Genomic DNA, 16,319 nt, shown 5'->3' with positions numbered 1-16,319 from the left:
GGTGGAGATAGGCAGGGTGGTCTATAGACTGACCTGTGTAGGTGGTGGAGATAGGCAGGGTGGTCTATAGACTGACCTGTGTAGGTGGTGGAGATAGGCAGGGTGGTCTATAGACTGACCTGTGTAGGTGGTGGAGATAGGCAGGGTGGTCTATATACTGACCTGTGTAGGTGGTGGAGGGTGGTCTATAGGCCTGGGTGGTCTATATAGGCAGGGTGGTCCTGTGTAGGTGGTGGAGATAGGCAGGGTGGTCTATAGACTGACCTGTGTAGGTGGTGGAGATAGGCAGGGTGGTCTATAGACTGACCTGTGTAGGTGGTGGAGGTAGGCAGGGTGGTCTATACACTGACCTGTGTAGGTGGTGGACGTGTGTAGGCAGGGTGGTCTATAGACTGACCTGTGTAGGTGGTGGAGGTAGGCAGGGTGGTCTATAGACTGACCTGTGTAGGTGGTGGAGATAGGCAGGGTGGTCTATAGACTGACCTGTGTAGGTGGTGGAGGTAGGCAGGGTGGTCTATAGACTGACCTGTGTAGGTGGTGGAGGTAGGCAGGGTGGTCTATAGACTGACCTGTGTAGGTTGGTGGAGGTAGGCAGGGTGGTCTATAGACTGACCTGTGTAGGTGGTGGAGGTAGGCAGGGTGGTCTATAGACTGACCTGTGTAGGTGGTGGAGGTAGGCAGGGTGGTCTATAGACTGACCTGTGTAGGTGGTGGAGATAGGCATGGTGGTCTATAGACTGACCTGTGTAGGTGGTGGAGGTAGGCAGGGTGGTCTATAGACTGACCTGTGTAGGTGGTGGAGGTAGGCAGGGTGGTCTATACACTGACCTGTGTAGGTGGTGGAGGTAGGCAGGGTGGTCTATAGAGGTGGGTGGAGATAGGCAGGGTGGTCTATAGACCCTGTGTAGGTGGTGGATGTAGATAGGCAGGGTGGTCTATAGACTGACCTGTGTAGGTGGTGGAGATAGGCAGGGTGGTCTATAGACTGACCTGTGTAGGTGGTGGAGATAGGCAGGGTGGTCTATAGACTGACCTGTGTAGGTGGTGGAGATAGGCAGGGTGGTCTATATACTGACCTGTGTAGGTGGTGGAGGTAGGCAGGGTGGTCTATAGACTGACCTGTGTAGGTGGTGGAGGTAGGCAGGGTGGTCTATAGACTGACCTGTGTAGGTGGTGGAGATAGGCAGGGTGGTCTATAGACTGACCTGTGTAGGTGGTGGAGATAGGCAGGGTGGTCTATAGACTGACCTGTGTAGGTGGTGGAGATAGGCAGGGTGGTCTATAGACTGACCTGTGTAGGTGGTGGAGATAGGCAGGGTGGTCTATAGACTGACCTGTGTAGGTGGTGGAGATAGGCAGGGTGGTCTATAGACTGACCTGTGGAGGTGGTGGAGATAGGCAGGTTGGTCTATAGACTGACCTGTGTAGGTGGTGGAGATAGGCAGGGTGGTCTATAGACTGACCTGTGTAGGTGGTGGAGATAGGCAGGGTGGTCTATAGACTGACCTGTGTAGGTGGTGGAGATAGGCAGGGTGGTCTATATACTGACCTGTGTAGGTGGTGGAGATAGGCAGGGTGGTCTATATACTGACCTGTGTAGGTGGTGGAGATAGGCAGGGTGGTCTATATACTGACCTGTGTAGGTGGTGGAGATAGGCAGGGTGGTCTATAGACTGACCTGTGTAGGTGGTGGAGATAGGCAGGGTGGTCTATAGACTGACCTGTGTAGGTGGTGGAGATAGGCAGGGTGGTAGTAGGCAGCAGCAGCAGTAACATGGGCAGCGGTGACGGGGTCAAGCCCCAGGTGCAGCGAGGGTAGGCGGAGGTCGTCTGAGGTAGCAAAGGGGCGGAGTCCTCTCAGGTACTCCTCTGGGACCGTCCCCGAGGGAACTGCAGGGTGTACCTGACCAGGTAGACTACAGGAGGGGGAGGAGTTGGGGATTAGATTGCAAATTTGGGTCTGCTGTTTTGGGGTGAACGGAGGATAGTGCATATGTGGTTTAAGCAAGAGAGACTTATCCGTTGCACTGTTGATGGGTTTGTATGTGTGTGTGTGTTTGTGTTTGTGGTGTGTGTCTGTGTACATGTGTGTGGTGTATTTGTATGTGTGTGTATAGACATCCAGGAGTGATTCACCTAAGGCCCTGTAGTTGCCGGTCCTGCATGACAGAGCTGGGGTTGAGGCTGAAGGGGTAAGAGGGGTGAGCCAAGACGTGATGAGAGGGGACAGGATAACCTCCTTTCTCCTGGGTAGGGCTGAGCTCAGACCCAACACTCTCCCTCACTCCACAAAAACCTGACTCAGCCTGACAGAGAGAAGGAGAGGGAGGGAGAAGAAGAGAGAGACGGAAATAGATCATGTTTGTTAAGTAAAAAGAAAATCTCCAACTCATAACATGTTAAACTATTTTCATGTCAGGATTTGTCCCTTAATGTTGAGCTAACCATAGCATGTTAACACTGTCATTGGCTATCAATGTAGCTACTCCAAACCCCCACTCTGTTTGGAACACGCATCACTGAATCCCCTGCCAGCAATGCTCTCATCACTACTCTGACACCCCTGTCATGTCTGTCCCCGACACACACACACACACTCGCCTGCGCGCACACATCACCTTCTTCTAGGTCACAGCAAGAGACTCTCGTGTTAATAGCTCTATGAGCTTGAGGCAGGGAAGGAGAGGGGAATGTAGGGAGGGGAACTGAGGGAGTGGGGGACAAGGGAGAAGGGAATGGAGGGAGAGGGGAACGGAGGGAGTGGGGGACAAGGGAGAAGGGAATGGAGGGAGAGAGGAACGGAGGGAGTGGGGGACAAGGGAGAAGGGAATGGAGGGAGAGAGGAACGGAGGGAGTGGGGGACAAGGGAGAAGGGAATGGAGGGAGAGGGGAACGGAGGGAGTGGGGGACAAGGGAGAAGGGAATGGAGGGAGAGGGGAACAGAGGGAGTGGGGGACAAGGGAGAAGGGAATGGAGGGAGAGAGGAACGGAGGGAGTGGGGGACAAGGGAGAAGGGAATGGAGGGAGAGGGGAACAGAGGGAGTGGGGGACAAGGGAGAAGGGAATGGAGGGAGTGGGGGACAAGGGAGAAGGGAATGGAGGGAGAGGGGAACGGAGGGAGTGGGGGACAAGGGAGAAGGGAATGGAGGGAAAGGGGGACAAGGGAGAAGGGAATGGAGGGAAAGGGGGACAAGGGAGAAGGGAGAAGGGAATGGAGGGAGAGGGGAACGGAGGGAGTGGGGGACAAGGGAGAAGGGAATGGAGGGAGAGGGGAACGGAGGGAGTGGGGGACAAGGGAGAAGGGAATGGAGGGAGAGGGGAACGGAGGGAGTGGGGGACAAGGGAGAAGGGAATGGAGGGAGAGGGGAACGGAGGGAGTGGGGGACAAGGGAGAAGGGAATGGAGGGAGAGGGGGACAAGGGAGAAGGGAATGGAGGGAGAGGGGGACAAGGGAGAAGGGAATGGAGGGAGAGGGGAACGGAGGGAGTGGGGGACAAGGGAGAAGGGAATGGAGGGAGAGGGGAACAGAGGGAGTGGGGGACAAGGGAGAAGGGAATGGAGGGAGAGAGGAACGGAGGGAGTGGGGGACAAAGGAGAAGGGAATGGAGGGAGAGGGGAACGGAGGAAGTGGGGGGCAGAGGGTGAGGAGAGTGGAGGGAGAGGGTGACGAAGACAGGGGGGAACGGAGGAAGAGGGGCGCAAAGGGAGAGGGGGCGGAGCGAGAGGGGGTGGGAGGGAGAGGGGGACAGGGGAGATGGGGAAGGTAGTGGAAAGTGGAAGAAGGAGAGGGGAAATGGAGCGGGGGGAAGGAGGGAGGGGGGAGAGTAAGAGAGAGGGAGGATGAGGATGAAATAGATGAAAGGGAGGGGAGATGACCTCTCAGCTGCAAGCTAAAAGCCCACCCGGGTGGAGAAGTGCTTCTGATATGTCAGAGCAAGTTAACATCAGGGCAGGAGGCAACCCCTAAAACTCCTCCTCTACTACCCCCTTCATCTTTCTCTGCTGTCTACCTCTCTCCCCATCAAGTATAAACAACCACACACTCACTCACTCTACCAAACTACACCCACACATGAGTAACCTTGCTGAGGACATATTAGCTCCCAGTGCTAATGACTAGGCTTAAGCTGTGATTGTTAAGCAGTGGTCACCAACTGGTCGATCGCAATCCAAGTCATTCCTAGTCGATCACCAAACATTGGTGTAAAAAAAATTGGAACGCACAGCAAAGTTGATACTGTGAGATTTCTAAACGTTTAAAACCATGACTAGAGAGACTCAATGAATACAGCAAAGAGATGCTGTTTTTATGAGGAAGTTCATGATTAAGTTGTTGTTCAGCACTGTCAACCCTTCATTCAACACTTTAATAAGCCATAAAATGTATGTTCTCCCTCCTTCCACTCACACTACAACCAGCACCGCAGCTGCAATGAATTACTATAGCAAAGTGTTCCCATAAGCTTGTGTTATTAGCAGCTTGTGTATTTTTAATATCTATGAATATTTCACTTTCTCTGGTCATAGTAAAAACATGAATTGGTGCATGAGTCAGCTGGAAGACCTTGTCCCCATTTCTCATCGGAGGGACGACATTTCTTGGTAGTCCAAAACATATTGTTATCAGGTTGTAAATCACAGCTGGCCTGATACACTGTCTGCTGCCTCCATTCAGGATGCACTGTTTCAGTTTCAATGACTCAATACGTTGGACAAAAACTGAAGAATGTAACTAATGCTGGGAATGTCAATACAATCAGACTAGCAAGAGCAATGATCACAAGTCAGTCATAACATGGCTAATAGACTAGCATATCTAATTATGTTGCAAGCTAAAAACACTGAGCCTCATGTTAGCCAGATAGGTAGCTGCTAGGAGGACGTCATGTCATGTCATTGTAGGAGTGGGTGAGTGACTGACTTTTTCCCCTCATATTGTTTTTCGGTGGCTATAGACAGCTAGAGATGCAGGTGTCATTTGGTTAGTTAGCAAGAACTTGAATGACTGTTATCCAGTTAGCATATCTCTTGCATTTGCAAATTCACTCTGGCTATCTACTCCGATTTCAGAGCACTCTCGTCTGAGAGTGCAGAATAACTGAGGAATTTATGAACTTGCAATACCTGCTAGATACAGTTGAAGTCAGAAGTTTACATACACCTTAGCCAAATACATTTAAACTCAGTTTTTTCACCATTCCTGACATTTAATCCTAGTAAAAAGTCCCTGTCTTAGGTCAGTTGCGATCACCACTATATTTTAAGAATGTTATTTTTTAAATTTATTTTTAATTTTACCTTTATTTAACTAGGCAAGTCAGTTAAGAACAAATTCTTATTTTCAATGACGGCCTAGGAACAGTGGGTTAACTGCCTGTTCAGGGGCAGAACGACAGGCTTTAACCACTCTATATGGCTAGATGCCTTAGAATGTTTGGAATGTTCACAGCTGCCTTAGAATGTTTGGAATGTTCACAGCTGCCTTAGAATGTTTGGAAATTACATATACTAAGAATTTAGAAAATGTGGAAATGACCATATCTAAGTGCTCGCTTGTCAGAAAATGTTTTAAAAAATACAAATATTATTCCTGGGGATGTATATGAACAGATTTTTACAAAGATCTAATGTTGCTAAAATGCTGTCAGTTCCACTTTAACTTCCTTCATACTTACTTTCCTCTATCCCCTGTCCCCCTTTCTTTTTCACTCAGTTCAACTACCTCTGATTATACCCCCCCCTCTCTCTTTCTCTCTCTCTACCACACTCTGTCCATTTCCCCGCCTCTTCCTTCCTCTTCCTCTCTTTTAACCCTCTCTCTCCTTGCTCTCTATTTCTCTCTTCCACTACCCCCTCTCTGAATAGGAACCCTAGGGTAGGAGGCCGAGCCAGACAGACTGCTCTTTGTGAGGAGGAGAAAGGCTGCTCGGGGGGCTAACCCCTGGATTGTTTAGAGGGCCTAGTTCCTCACTCCATCTTAAATACAAACACAAATACACACAGGGCTCTTGGGACACAAGGGACACAAGAAAATGCACACAAAGCTCACTATTCACAGCATACTGCACACACAACATCATAGGAGACAGTGTTTACAGCTACCACTTTTCTTTCCAGTATGGGTCCACTGGGTGACTCACTCTCTCTCTCTCTCCCACATTATTTTAAGTGCATCTTATGAAGGCTTCATTAAGCATTCATATAGGCTCCATAAGCACTACATAAAGTGTGCAGCGGAACACTGTATCCTGGAAACACTCATTTTTATTAAAACAAAACCGCTATTCATTAAATACAAATACCGAACTTGTTTTTGTGTGGATTCCGCGACACGGTTAGCTTTTAACAGCTAGGACCGCTATTTCTTATACCGGTATCCCGCTTAACAGACAGGTTGAAGCCTGCTTGACTGAGACGTTAAGCTTCTAGCCATCAAGCGAACGAAGTTGGTACCAGATGAGTTTTGCAATGGTGCCCTCTTTGTCTGGAGAAATACATGAACAGTTCCAGAGCTGTATCTACTCCGCTTTGTTTTGGAACAAACCGGATCACTCAGCGTTCCAATGTGGCAATTGTTTGCTTGCCCAGGATCATAGTCTTGAGGTGGATTCCTTAATCACACAGGTCACCAGCCTATGTAAGAAACTGGGGAACACTCAGAGTAGAATGTTTACATTTTCTCCGCCGGTGGCTGGATGCATCTCCGCCTTGTCGTTATCCCACTGGCCAGTGTTGACTGGAGCTCCCCTATCTGATAGCAGAGTCAAAGGATGTCACTTGATTATTGCAGCTCAACGTGTAACTTTTGTTGACAATGTCGATACCTTTTGGAAACAAAACACGTTTTATAAGGAGAATGGGATCCACTCAAGTCATTTGGGTTCCTGGATCCTGTCACAGCATTATAAGGCTGCATTGAGACAATGACTTATCAATGACTCAAGCCCAGCTCAGCTAATCACTACCATTGTGACACAGAGTTGTCATAATGCTTCAGCAATTGTACATTACACCAGGGGTGTTGGTAGAAACAATATAAGTAACCTAATTTATGTCCCGTTAACTGCCCTGAACGCCTCTACTGATCCTACAGATATTGTATGCCGCAATCATGTGCCTATGAACCAGATTTATACTGTTAGCACTGAGGCGGTGTGCCCTAGGAGCAAGTCCACTGTGTGCAGCTCAAACTGCACTAACATACATAACATGAGCATATCTACTTCTGCTAAGCTTCCCAGTAAAGCAATGAAAACAAGCAAGCATCCCAGAAGAAAAGTGCTAAAAATAGCCCATGTTAACATATGTAGCTTAAGAAACAAGGTTCCTGAAATCAATCATTTGCTAGTAACAGATGACATTCATATTCTGACTCTGAAACTCACTTAGATAATACCTTTGATGATACAGTGGTAGCAATACAAGGTTATAACATTTACAGAAAATATAGAAATGCCAACGGTGGAGGTGTTGCTGTTTATATTCAGAGCCACAATACCGTTGAAGCAATATGGTTACAGTTTCATCTGCCTCACCTAAAGCTCTTTCTGTTGGGAAGCTGCTATAGACCACCAATTGCTAACAGTCAGTATCTGGATAACATGTGTGAAATGCTTGATAATGTATGTGATATCAACAGAGAGGTATATTTTCTGGGTGATTTAAATATTGACTGGCTTTTATCAAGCTGCCCACTCAAGAAAAAGCTGCAAACTGTAACCAGTGCCTGCAACCTCAGTCAACCTACCAGGGTAGCTACAAACAGAACAGGAATTAAATCATCAACATGTATTGATCACATCTTTACTAATGCTGCAGAAATTAGCTTGAAAGCAGTATCCAGATCCATAGGATGTAGTGATCTGTAACGTCGTTCTTCGTTTGTCGAAAGAGAGTCGGACCGAAATGCAGCGTGATTGTTACTCATGATCTTTAATGAAAACGGAACGATACATGAAATAACTCAATACAAAAACAACAAACGGAACGTGAAACCTAATTACAGCCTATCTGGTGAAACTACACAGAGACTGGAACAATCACCCACGAAATACCAAGCGAAACCAGGCTACCTAAATATGGTTCCCAATCAGAGACAACGAGAATCACCTGACTCTGATTGAGAACCGCCTCAGGCAGCCAAGCCTATACAACACCCCTAATCAGCCGCGATCCCAAATACTACAAACCCCAATACGAAAATACAATAACATAAACCCATGTCACACCCTGGCCTGACCAAATATATAACGAAAACACAAACTACAATGACCAAGGCGTGACAGAACCCCCCCCCCTAAGGTGCGGACTCCCGGACGCACCTCAAAACCATAGGGAGGGTTCCGGGTGGGCGTCTGTCCATGGTGGCGGTTCCGGCTCGGGACGTGGACCCCACTCCATTAATGTCCTAGTTCCTCCCCTTCGCGTCCTGGGATAATCCACCCTCGCCGCCGACCATGGCCTAATAGTCCTCACCCAGAACCCCACAGAACTGAGGAGCAGCTCGTGACTGAGGGGCATCTCGTGACTGAGGGACAGCTCGGGACTGAGGGGCAGCTCGGGACTGAGGGGAAGCTCGGGGCTGAGGGGCAGCTCGGGACTGAGGGGCAGCTCGGGACTGAGGGGCAGCTCGGGACTGAGGGGAAGCCCAGTACTGAGGGGAAGCCCAGTACTGAGAGAAAGCCCAGTACTGAGAGGAAGCCCAGTACTGAGAGGAAGCCCAGTACTGAGATGAAGCTCAGGCAGGTAGTAGGCTCCGGTAGATCCTGGCTGGCTGGCGGATCTGGAAGATTCTGGTTGACTAGCAGATCTGGAAGAGACTGGTTGACTGGCAGATCTGGAAGAGACTGGTTGACTGGCAGATCTGGAAGAGACTGGTTGACTGGCAGATCTGGAAGAGACTGGTTGACTGGCAGATCTAGAAGATCATGGCTGACTGGCGGATCTAGCTGCTCTATGCAGACTGACAGCTCCTTGCAGACTGACAGCTCTGGCAGCTCCATGCAGGCTGACAGCTCCTTGCAGACTGACAGCTCTGGCTGCTTCATGCAGACTGACAGCTTTGAACAGACTGACATCTTTGACTGCTCCATGCAGGCTGACAGCTCTGGCTGCTTTATGCAGACTGACAGCTCTGGCTGCTTTATGCAGACTGACAGCCCTGACTGCTCCATGCAGGCTGACAGCTCTGACTGCTCCATGCAGGCTGACAGCTCTGACTGCTCCATGCAGGCTGGCAGCTCTGACTGCTCCATGCAGGCTGACAGCTCTGACTGCTCCATGCAGGCTGACAGCTCTGACTGCTCCATGCAGGCTGACAGCTCTGACTGCTCCATGCAGGCTGACAGCTCTGACTGCTCCATGCAGGCTGGCAGCACCTTGCAGACTGGCAGCTCCTTGCAGACTAGCAGCTCCTTGCAGACTGGCAGCTCTGGCTGCTTTATGCAGACTGACAGCTCTGGCTGCTTCATACAGACTGACAGCTCTGGCTGCTTCATGCAGACTGACAGCACCTTGCAGACTGACAGCTCCCTGCAGACTGGCAGCTCAGGCTGCTCCATGCAGACTGACAGCTCAGGCTGCTCCGAACAGGCAGGAGGCTCCGGCAGTGCTGTAGAGGAGGAAGGCTCTGACAGAGCTGAACAGGCGGGAGACTCCGACAGCGCAGGAGGGAAGGAAGGCTCTGGCTGTGCTGAACAGGCGAGGCGCACAGAAGGCCTGGTGCGTGGTGCTGGAACTGGTGCTACAGGATTGAGGACACGCACAGGAAGCCTGGTGCGGGGAGCTGCTACCGGAGGACTGGTGTGTGGGGGTGGCTCTGGATAGACCGGACCGTGCAGGCGCACTGGAGCTCTTGAGCACCGAGTCTGCCCAAGCTTACCTGGCTCGATGCCCACTCTAGCCCGGCCAATACGAAGGGCTGGTATGAACCGCACCGGGCTATGCACCCGCACTGGAAACACCGTGCGCTCCATAGCATAACACGGTGTCTGCCCGGTCTCTCTAGCCCACCGGTAAGCACAGGGAGCTTGCGCAGGTCTCCTACCTGGCATAGCCATACTCCCATTAAGCCCCCCCCCCAATATTTTTTTTGGGCTGCTTTTTTGGCTTCCTTGCCAACCGTGTTCCCTCGTATCGTCGGCTCCTATCTCCGGCTGCCTCTGCTCTCTCTGCGTCGACCGCCCACCTGTCTATTTCTTCCCACGTTGTATACTCCATGCCATTGCTGTCCATAACGTCCTCCTTTCTCTGCTCCTGCTATCGCTGCCTGTAACCACGCCACTCGGTCCGTGTGTGGTGGGTGATTCTGTAACGTCGTTCTTCGTTTGTCGAAAGAGAGTCGGACCGAAATGCAGCGTGGTTGTTACTCATGATCTTTAATGAAGGAAAATGGAACGATACATGAAATAACTCAATACAAAAACAACAAACGGAACGTGAAACCTAATTACAGCCTATCTGGTGAAACTACACAGAGACAGGAACAATCACCCACGAAATACAAAGCGAAACCAGGCTACCTAAATACGGTTCCCAATCAGAGACAACGAGAATCACCTGACTCTGATTGAGAACCACCTCAGGCAGCCAAGCCTATACAACACCCCTAATCAGCCGCGATCCCAAATGCTACAAACCCCAATGCGAAAATACAATAACATAAACCCATGTCACACCCTGGCCTGACCAAATATATAACGAAAACACAAACTACAATGACCAAGGCGTGACATGATCACAATGTAGTAGCCATATCTAGGAAAACCAAAGTAGCAAAGGCTGGGCCTAATATAGTGTATGAGAGGTCATACAAGACGTTTTGTAGTAATTGTTGATGTAAATAAAGTGTTGGTCTGTGGTGTGTAATGAGGAGCAAACAGACGTGGCACTTGACACATTTATGAAATTGTTTATCCCAGTTACTAATAAGCAAGCATCCATTAAGAACATGACTGTAAAAACTGTTAAATCCCTGTGGATTGAAGAGGAATTGTATGGTTAAGAGGAAGGAGGCAAAAGGGATGGCAAATAAGTCTGTATTGCAAATTGAGAAAACGTGACTAAACTGAATAAAAAGAAGAAGAAACTACACTATGAAACAAATATAAATGACAAAGAATGATCGTGAAAAGCTTTGGAGCACCTTCAATTACATTTTGGGAAAAAAGGCCAACACAAGCTCCATCATTCATTGAATCAGATGGCTCATTCATAAAAAGATTGTGGGGGCTGTTCAGTTAGACATCAGTGCAGATGTTGTCATTATCAATCATAGCGAGCTCCCGAGTGGCTTTGTGGTCTAAGGCACTGCATCTCAGTGCTTGAGGTGTCACTACAGAAACCGTGGTTCGAATCGAGGCTGTATCACAACCGGCCGTGATTGGGAGTCCGATAGGGCGGTGCACAAATGGCCCAGCGTTGCCCGGGATTGTTAACCTCTTGAGACTAGGGGGCAGTGTTTGGATGAAAAATGTGCCCAAATGAAACGGCCTATTTCTCAGGCCCAGAAGCTAGAATATGCATACAATTGTCAGATTTGGATAGAAAACACTCTAAAGTTTCCAAAACTGTCAAAATGTTGTTTGTGGGTACAACAGAACTGATATTGCAGGCGAAAACCTGAGGAAAATCCAACCAGGAAGTGCTGTTTGAAACCTCTCTGTTCCATTGCATGCCTACCCTCCATTTAAAGGGATATCAACCAGATTCATTTCCCTATGGCTTCCACATGGTGTGAACACTCTTTAGACATAGTTTCAGGCTTTTATTCTGAAAAATGAGCGAGAATGATCACATCGCGTCAGTGGATAGCTGTGTGTCCCCAGAGTTTTGCATGTGCGAGCAGCTTGGAGCAGACCTTTTCTCTCTCTCTCTCCTATTGAAAAAGCTACCGTCCGGTTGAAATATTATCGATTATGTATTGTAAAAAGAACCTAAGGATTGATTATAAAAAACTTTGACATGTTTCTACGAACTTTACGGATTCTATTTGGAATTTTTGTCTGCCAGTCGTTACCTGCACGCCAACCAAATGGAGTTTTTTTAATGTAAAAATAATCTTTATCGAACAAAACAAACATTTATTGTGTAACTGGGAGTCTCGTGAGTGCAAACAATTGAAGATCATCAAAGGTTAGCGATTCATTTTATTGCTTTTCTCACTTTCGTGACCAATCTACTTTGCTGCTAGCTGTTTGTAATGTTTTGTCTGCTGAGAGAGCTGTGCTCACATAAACGCTTGATTTGCTTTCGCTGTAAAGCTTTTTTGAAATCTGACACGCCAGGTGGATTAACAACAAGCTAAGCTGTGTTTTGGTATATTGCACTTGTGATTTCATGAAAATTAAATATTTTTAGTCATTTATTTTTGATTTGGCGCTCTGCAATTCAGCGGATGTTGACGAAAATGATCCCGCTAAAGGGATTGGTGCGCCAAGGCTCTCGTTTGTGGGATGACCGGACCAAGGTGCAGCGTGGTAGGCGTACATCGTTCTTTTTATTGATGACACCAAAGGCAAAAATGACAACGACAAAAACGAAAGTGCACAGATCTGTTAGGCAAAATAAACTACAGAGAAAACAAGATCCCACAAAACCCCAAAAGGAAAATGATGTTCCAATGGCACGTTGTGTTAGATAATCCAAGTTTATCATTTTAAAAGCATAATTGATCATTAGAAAACCCTTTTGCAATTATCTCCAACACAACGTGCCATTGGAACACAGGAGTGATGGTTGCTGATAATGGGCCTCTGTATGCCGATGTAGATATTCCATAAAAAATCTGCCGTTTCCAGCTACAAGTCATTTACAACATTAACAACGTCTACACTGTATTTATGGTCAATTTGATGTTATTTTAAAGCCCGTGTGTCTATGCATGTGGATGACTCAACATTATACACGTCAGCAAATACAGTGACTGAAATGACTGCAACACTTAAAGAGCTGCAGTTAGTTTCAGAGTGGGTGGCAAGGAATAAGTTGGTCCTAAATATTTCCAAAACTTAAAGCATTGTATTTGGGACAAATCCTTCACTAAACCCTAAACCTCAACTAAATTGTGTAATGAATAATGTGGAAATTGAGCAAGTTGAGGTGACTAAACTGCTTGGAGTAACACTAGATTGTAAACTGTCATGGTCAAAACATATTGATACAACAGTAGCTAAAATGGGGAGAAGTCTGTCCATAACAAAGCTCCTCTCCCTTCTTAACAGCACTATCAGCAAGGCAGGTCCTACAGGCCCTAGTTTTGTCGCACCTGGAATACTGTTCAGTAATGTGGTCAGTTGCCACAAAAAAAGTACTTGCAATTGGCTCAGAACATGGCAGCACGGCTGGCCCTTGGATATACACAGAGAGCTAATATTAATAATATGCATATCAATCTCTCCTGGCTCAAAGTGGAGGAGAGATTGACTTCATCATTACTTGTATTTATGAGAGGTATTTTCATGTTGAATTACACTGCGCTGTCTCATTGAACTACTGGTGCACAGCTCGGACCCATGCAGACCCCACAAGTCATGCCACCGGAAGTCTTTTCACAGTCCCCAAGTCCAGAACAGACATATGTGAAATCTGTGAATGTATTGTAATGTTTTTTTAAAAATTTTATAAACTGCCTTAATTTTGCTGGACCAGAGGAAGAGTAGCTGCTGCCTTGGAAGCACCTAATGGGGATCCATAATAAAAACAAATACAAAACACATAAATGGGTGACAAATCATCTATAAACGTATTTGATTCTTTATAAAGGATCAATAAATGTGAACAACTAAATGGATGGTTATGTCACACAGTTCTGCCACATTATGAATCTCTATAGAGCATGATATACAGTTATAGATTATGTGTGAAGCATCTATGCAGTGCTTTATAAAGCCTTCATAAGATACACTTCAAATAAAGGACCGTTTCTTCTTACCTGGTGCCCTTCTCCTATCCAGATAATGTTGCTGGTCTTGCTGTGAGTTGAGGCGATGGTGACTCCAGGAGGGGTGGAGGGAAGGCAGTCTACCCCACTTGAGGTCTGGAGTGGCCCTGACAACCCCCTCTTAGGAGTGGTGACTGAATTACTGAGACAGGTGGCTGGAGAGGAGACTGAAGACTCACTACTGGGAGAAGAACCTAGGGGAGGGATGGATGGATAGAACAAGAGAGAGCGACAGAGAGAGTTGAATAGATAGAGAGCGCACGAGAAAGAAAGAGAGAGGAATAGCAAGGTAGAAAGGCCATCAGAAAGCCATTACTGTAAAAACGAGAAGTAACACTAATCAAAACACACAAAAGCAGCTAATGGGGCTCATCCGAGAGGAATGAGGGTGGAGCGAGATGGCAGGGTAGAGTGATGCCTGAAAAACAAATGGAGGAGAGTGGGATAGTATAAGGGAGAGAGTATAAGGAGAGAGTGTGAGAGATACAGTGAGAAGCAGTGAGAGAGAAGGAAAGAGAGGGAGAGTGTAATTGTGGGTAATTACCTCCATTAGGAGCTAACACACAAACACACACCTACACATGCACACACACACACACACAAACTCACAATAGCAGCATGGTTGGACATGAATCTGATGTCAGATCGATGTAAAGGAAAGAGGGGAAGCGTGAGCGGGTAGGAGGGAGGAGACTGTAGATGATGGATGGATTTTGGGTGTGAATAGAATATATGTTATTGATTTCCTGAGGTAAGACGAGAGAGGCGGGGTCACAGTGCTCACCTCTGGGATCTTCAGCCTGTTTGGCCAATTGACGGAGGGCGGCAGCGAATCCAGAGTGAGCAGACTGAGCAGCCACACTCCCATTGGCTAGTGGGGTGAGAGGGCTGACCGTGGCCGTGGTGCGAGTTGGCGTGGAGATCATTCCTAATGACCGGAACTTTGACTAATGGCTCATACCTGGAGAGATAGAGAGGATGGAAGGGTGGACAAAAAGTTAAATGAGGGACAGGAGGGTAGTGAAAGAAAGGAAAGGGAGAAGAATATTTCTTCTCTATCGTAATACAGCAATGTTTGTGTGGGAAAGAGAAAGCGAGGGAGCTACTGAGAGGCTGTGTGTGTGTGTGTGTGTGTGTGTGTGTGTGTGTGTGTGTGTGTGTGTGTGTGTGTGTGTGTGTGTGTGTGTGTGTGTGTGTGTGTGTGTGTGTGTGTGTTAGCTCTGAGAGGGGGAAAGAGCAGACACTGAGGTGAAGTATCAGGTCAGAGGTCGGGTTAGTCTGTCAGAGCCATGACACACACACACACACACACACAAATTCTAACAAACACACACACACGCACAATTCTAACATAATTTGTGTTCCCCCACTGCCCTCCCAGTGACCCACATACAGCTATATACTGCCCCACCCCCACCTAGGCACACACACACACACACACACACACACACACACACACACACACACACACACACACACACACACACACACACACACACACACACACACACACACACACACACACACACACACACACACAGCAAAGGCTCTGATCCTTACGGCTGCCTGTTTGTTGAGACATCGTCATATCCTCTCTCCTCTCTCTCTCTCCCTCCTGTACCCTCTTCTATCTCTCTCCTATCCCCCTCCTTTACCCTCCTCTCTCTCTGTTTATTTCTGTTTCACTCACATGCTTATTTAGCAAAACAAACATGCACACTCTAACACACATATTTCCCTTCCATGTTCTCTTTGGCTCATTTATCTTTCTCTCTCTCACTCAGTGTCTCTTTTTCTCTCATACAAACACATACACACTGATACACATGCTCACCACACACACATGCACACACCATGCACACATACAAACTGCCATACAACAAACAAACACACTCACCGGCTGGCTCCGTGTTCTTCCTGCTTGCATTATCTTTTCTCTCTCCCTCACGCTCTTTTTCCCTTTCACACTCGCTCACTCCTCTTCACGTTCCCTCTCTCTCCCTCTCATTTCTTCTCCCTCGCCCCACTCTCTCTTGTTCTTTCACACTCTCTCTCGTTCTCTCTCTCCTCCAGGAACAGCCCTCTCAGTTGTGCAGCTGCTACACTGTCACGTGATTCCCTCATTCTGTCCCCCTCCCTTATCTTTCTTCCTCTCCTCTCTATCTCTATCCTCTCTATACCCCTCCTACTCTCGCTTTCTCTCCCCCTTTCACCTACTCCCCCTTTCTGTCTACCCCGTCCCTCTCATACCTCCACTCCCCTCTTCTCCCTCTCTCCTCCCCCTCATTCTTACCCCCTCAGGAGGAGGAGGATGGAGGGAGGAGGAGAGGTAAACTTCATCCATCACTCTGTCTCCACCCATCAGCCCTGTCTGCTGCAG

General features: G+C 47.9%; 1 protein-coding gene across 1 annotated transcript in view; it reads right to left on the bottom strand.

The window, feature by feature from the left end:
- The window catches only part of LOC118396269 (genetic suppressor element 1-like), a 34,361-nt gene extending 18,365 nt beyond the window's left edge, over nt 1–15,996 (bottom strand). The window contains 5 exon segments of the mRNA XM_052465911.1: nt 1,722–1,916; nt 2,137–2,306; nt 13,931–14,133; nt 14,724–14,900; nt 15,837–15,996. Coding sequence (XP_052321871.1) covers nt 1,722–1,916; nt 2,137–2,306; nt 13,931–14,133; nt 14,724–14,865 — 710 coding nt within the window. The 5' untranslated portion in view covers nt 14,866–14,900; nt 15,837–15,996.
- Nucleotides 15,997–16,319: the final 323 nt, after the last annotated feature.

The sequence above is a fragment of the Oncorhynchus keta genome, chromosome 17 (assembly GCF_023373465.1).
Source record: "Oncorhynchus keta strain PuntledgeMale-10-30-2019 chromosome 17, Oket_V2, whole genome shotgun sequence".
NCBI classification, from domain to species: domain Eukaryota; kingdom Metazoa; phylum Chordata; class Actinopteri; order Salmoniformes; family Salmonidae; genus Oncorhynchus; species Oncorhynchus keta.
The sequence above is the reverse complement of the archived record's forward strand: the minus strand, read 5'-3'. Positions and strand labels throughout refer to the sequence as shown.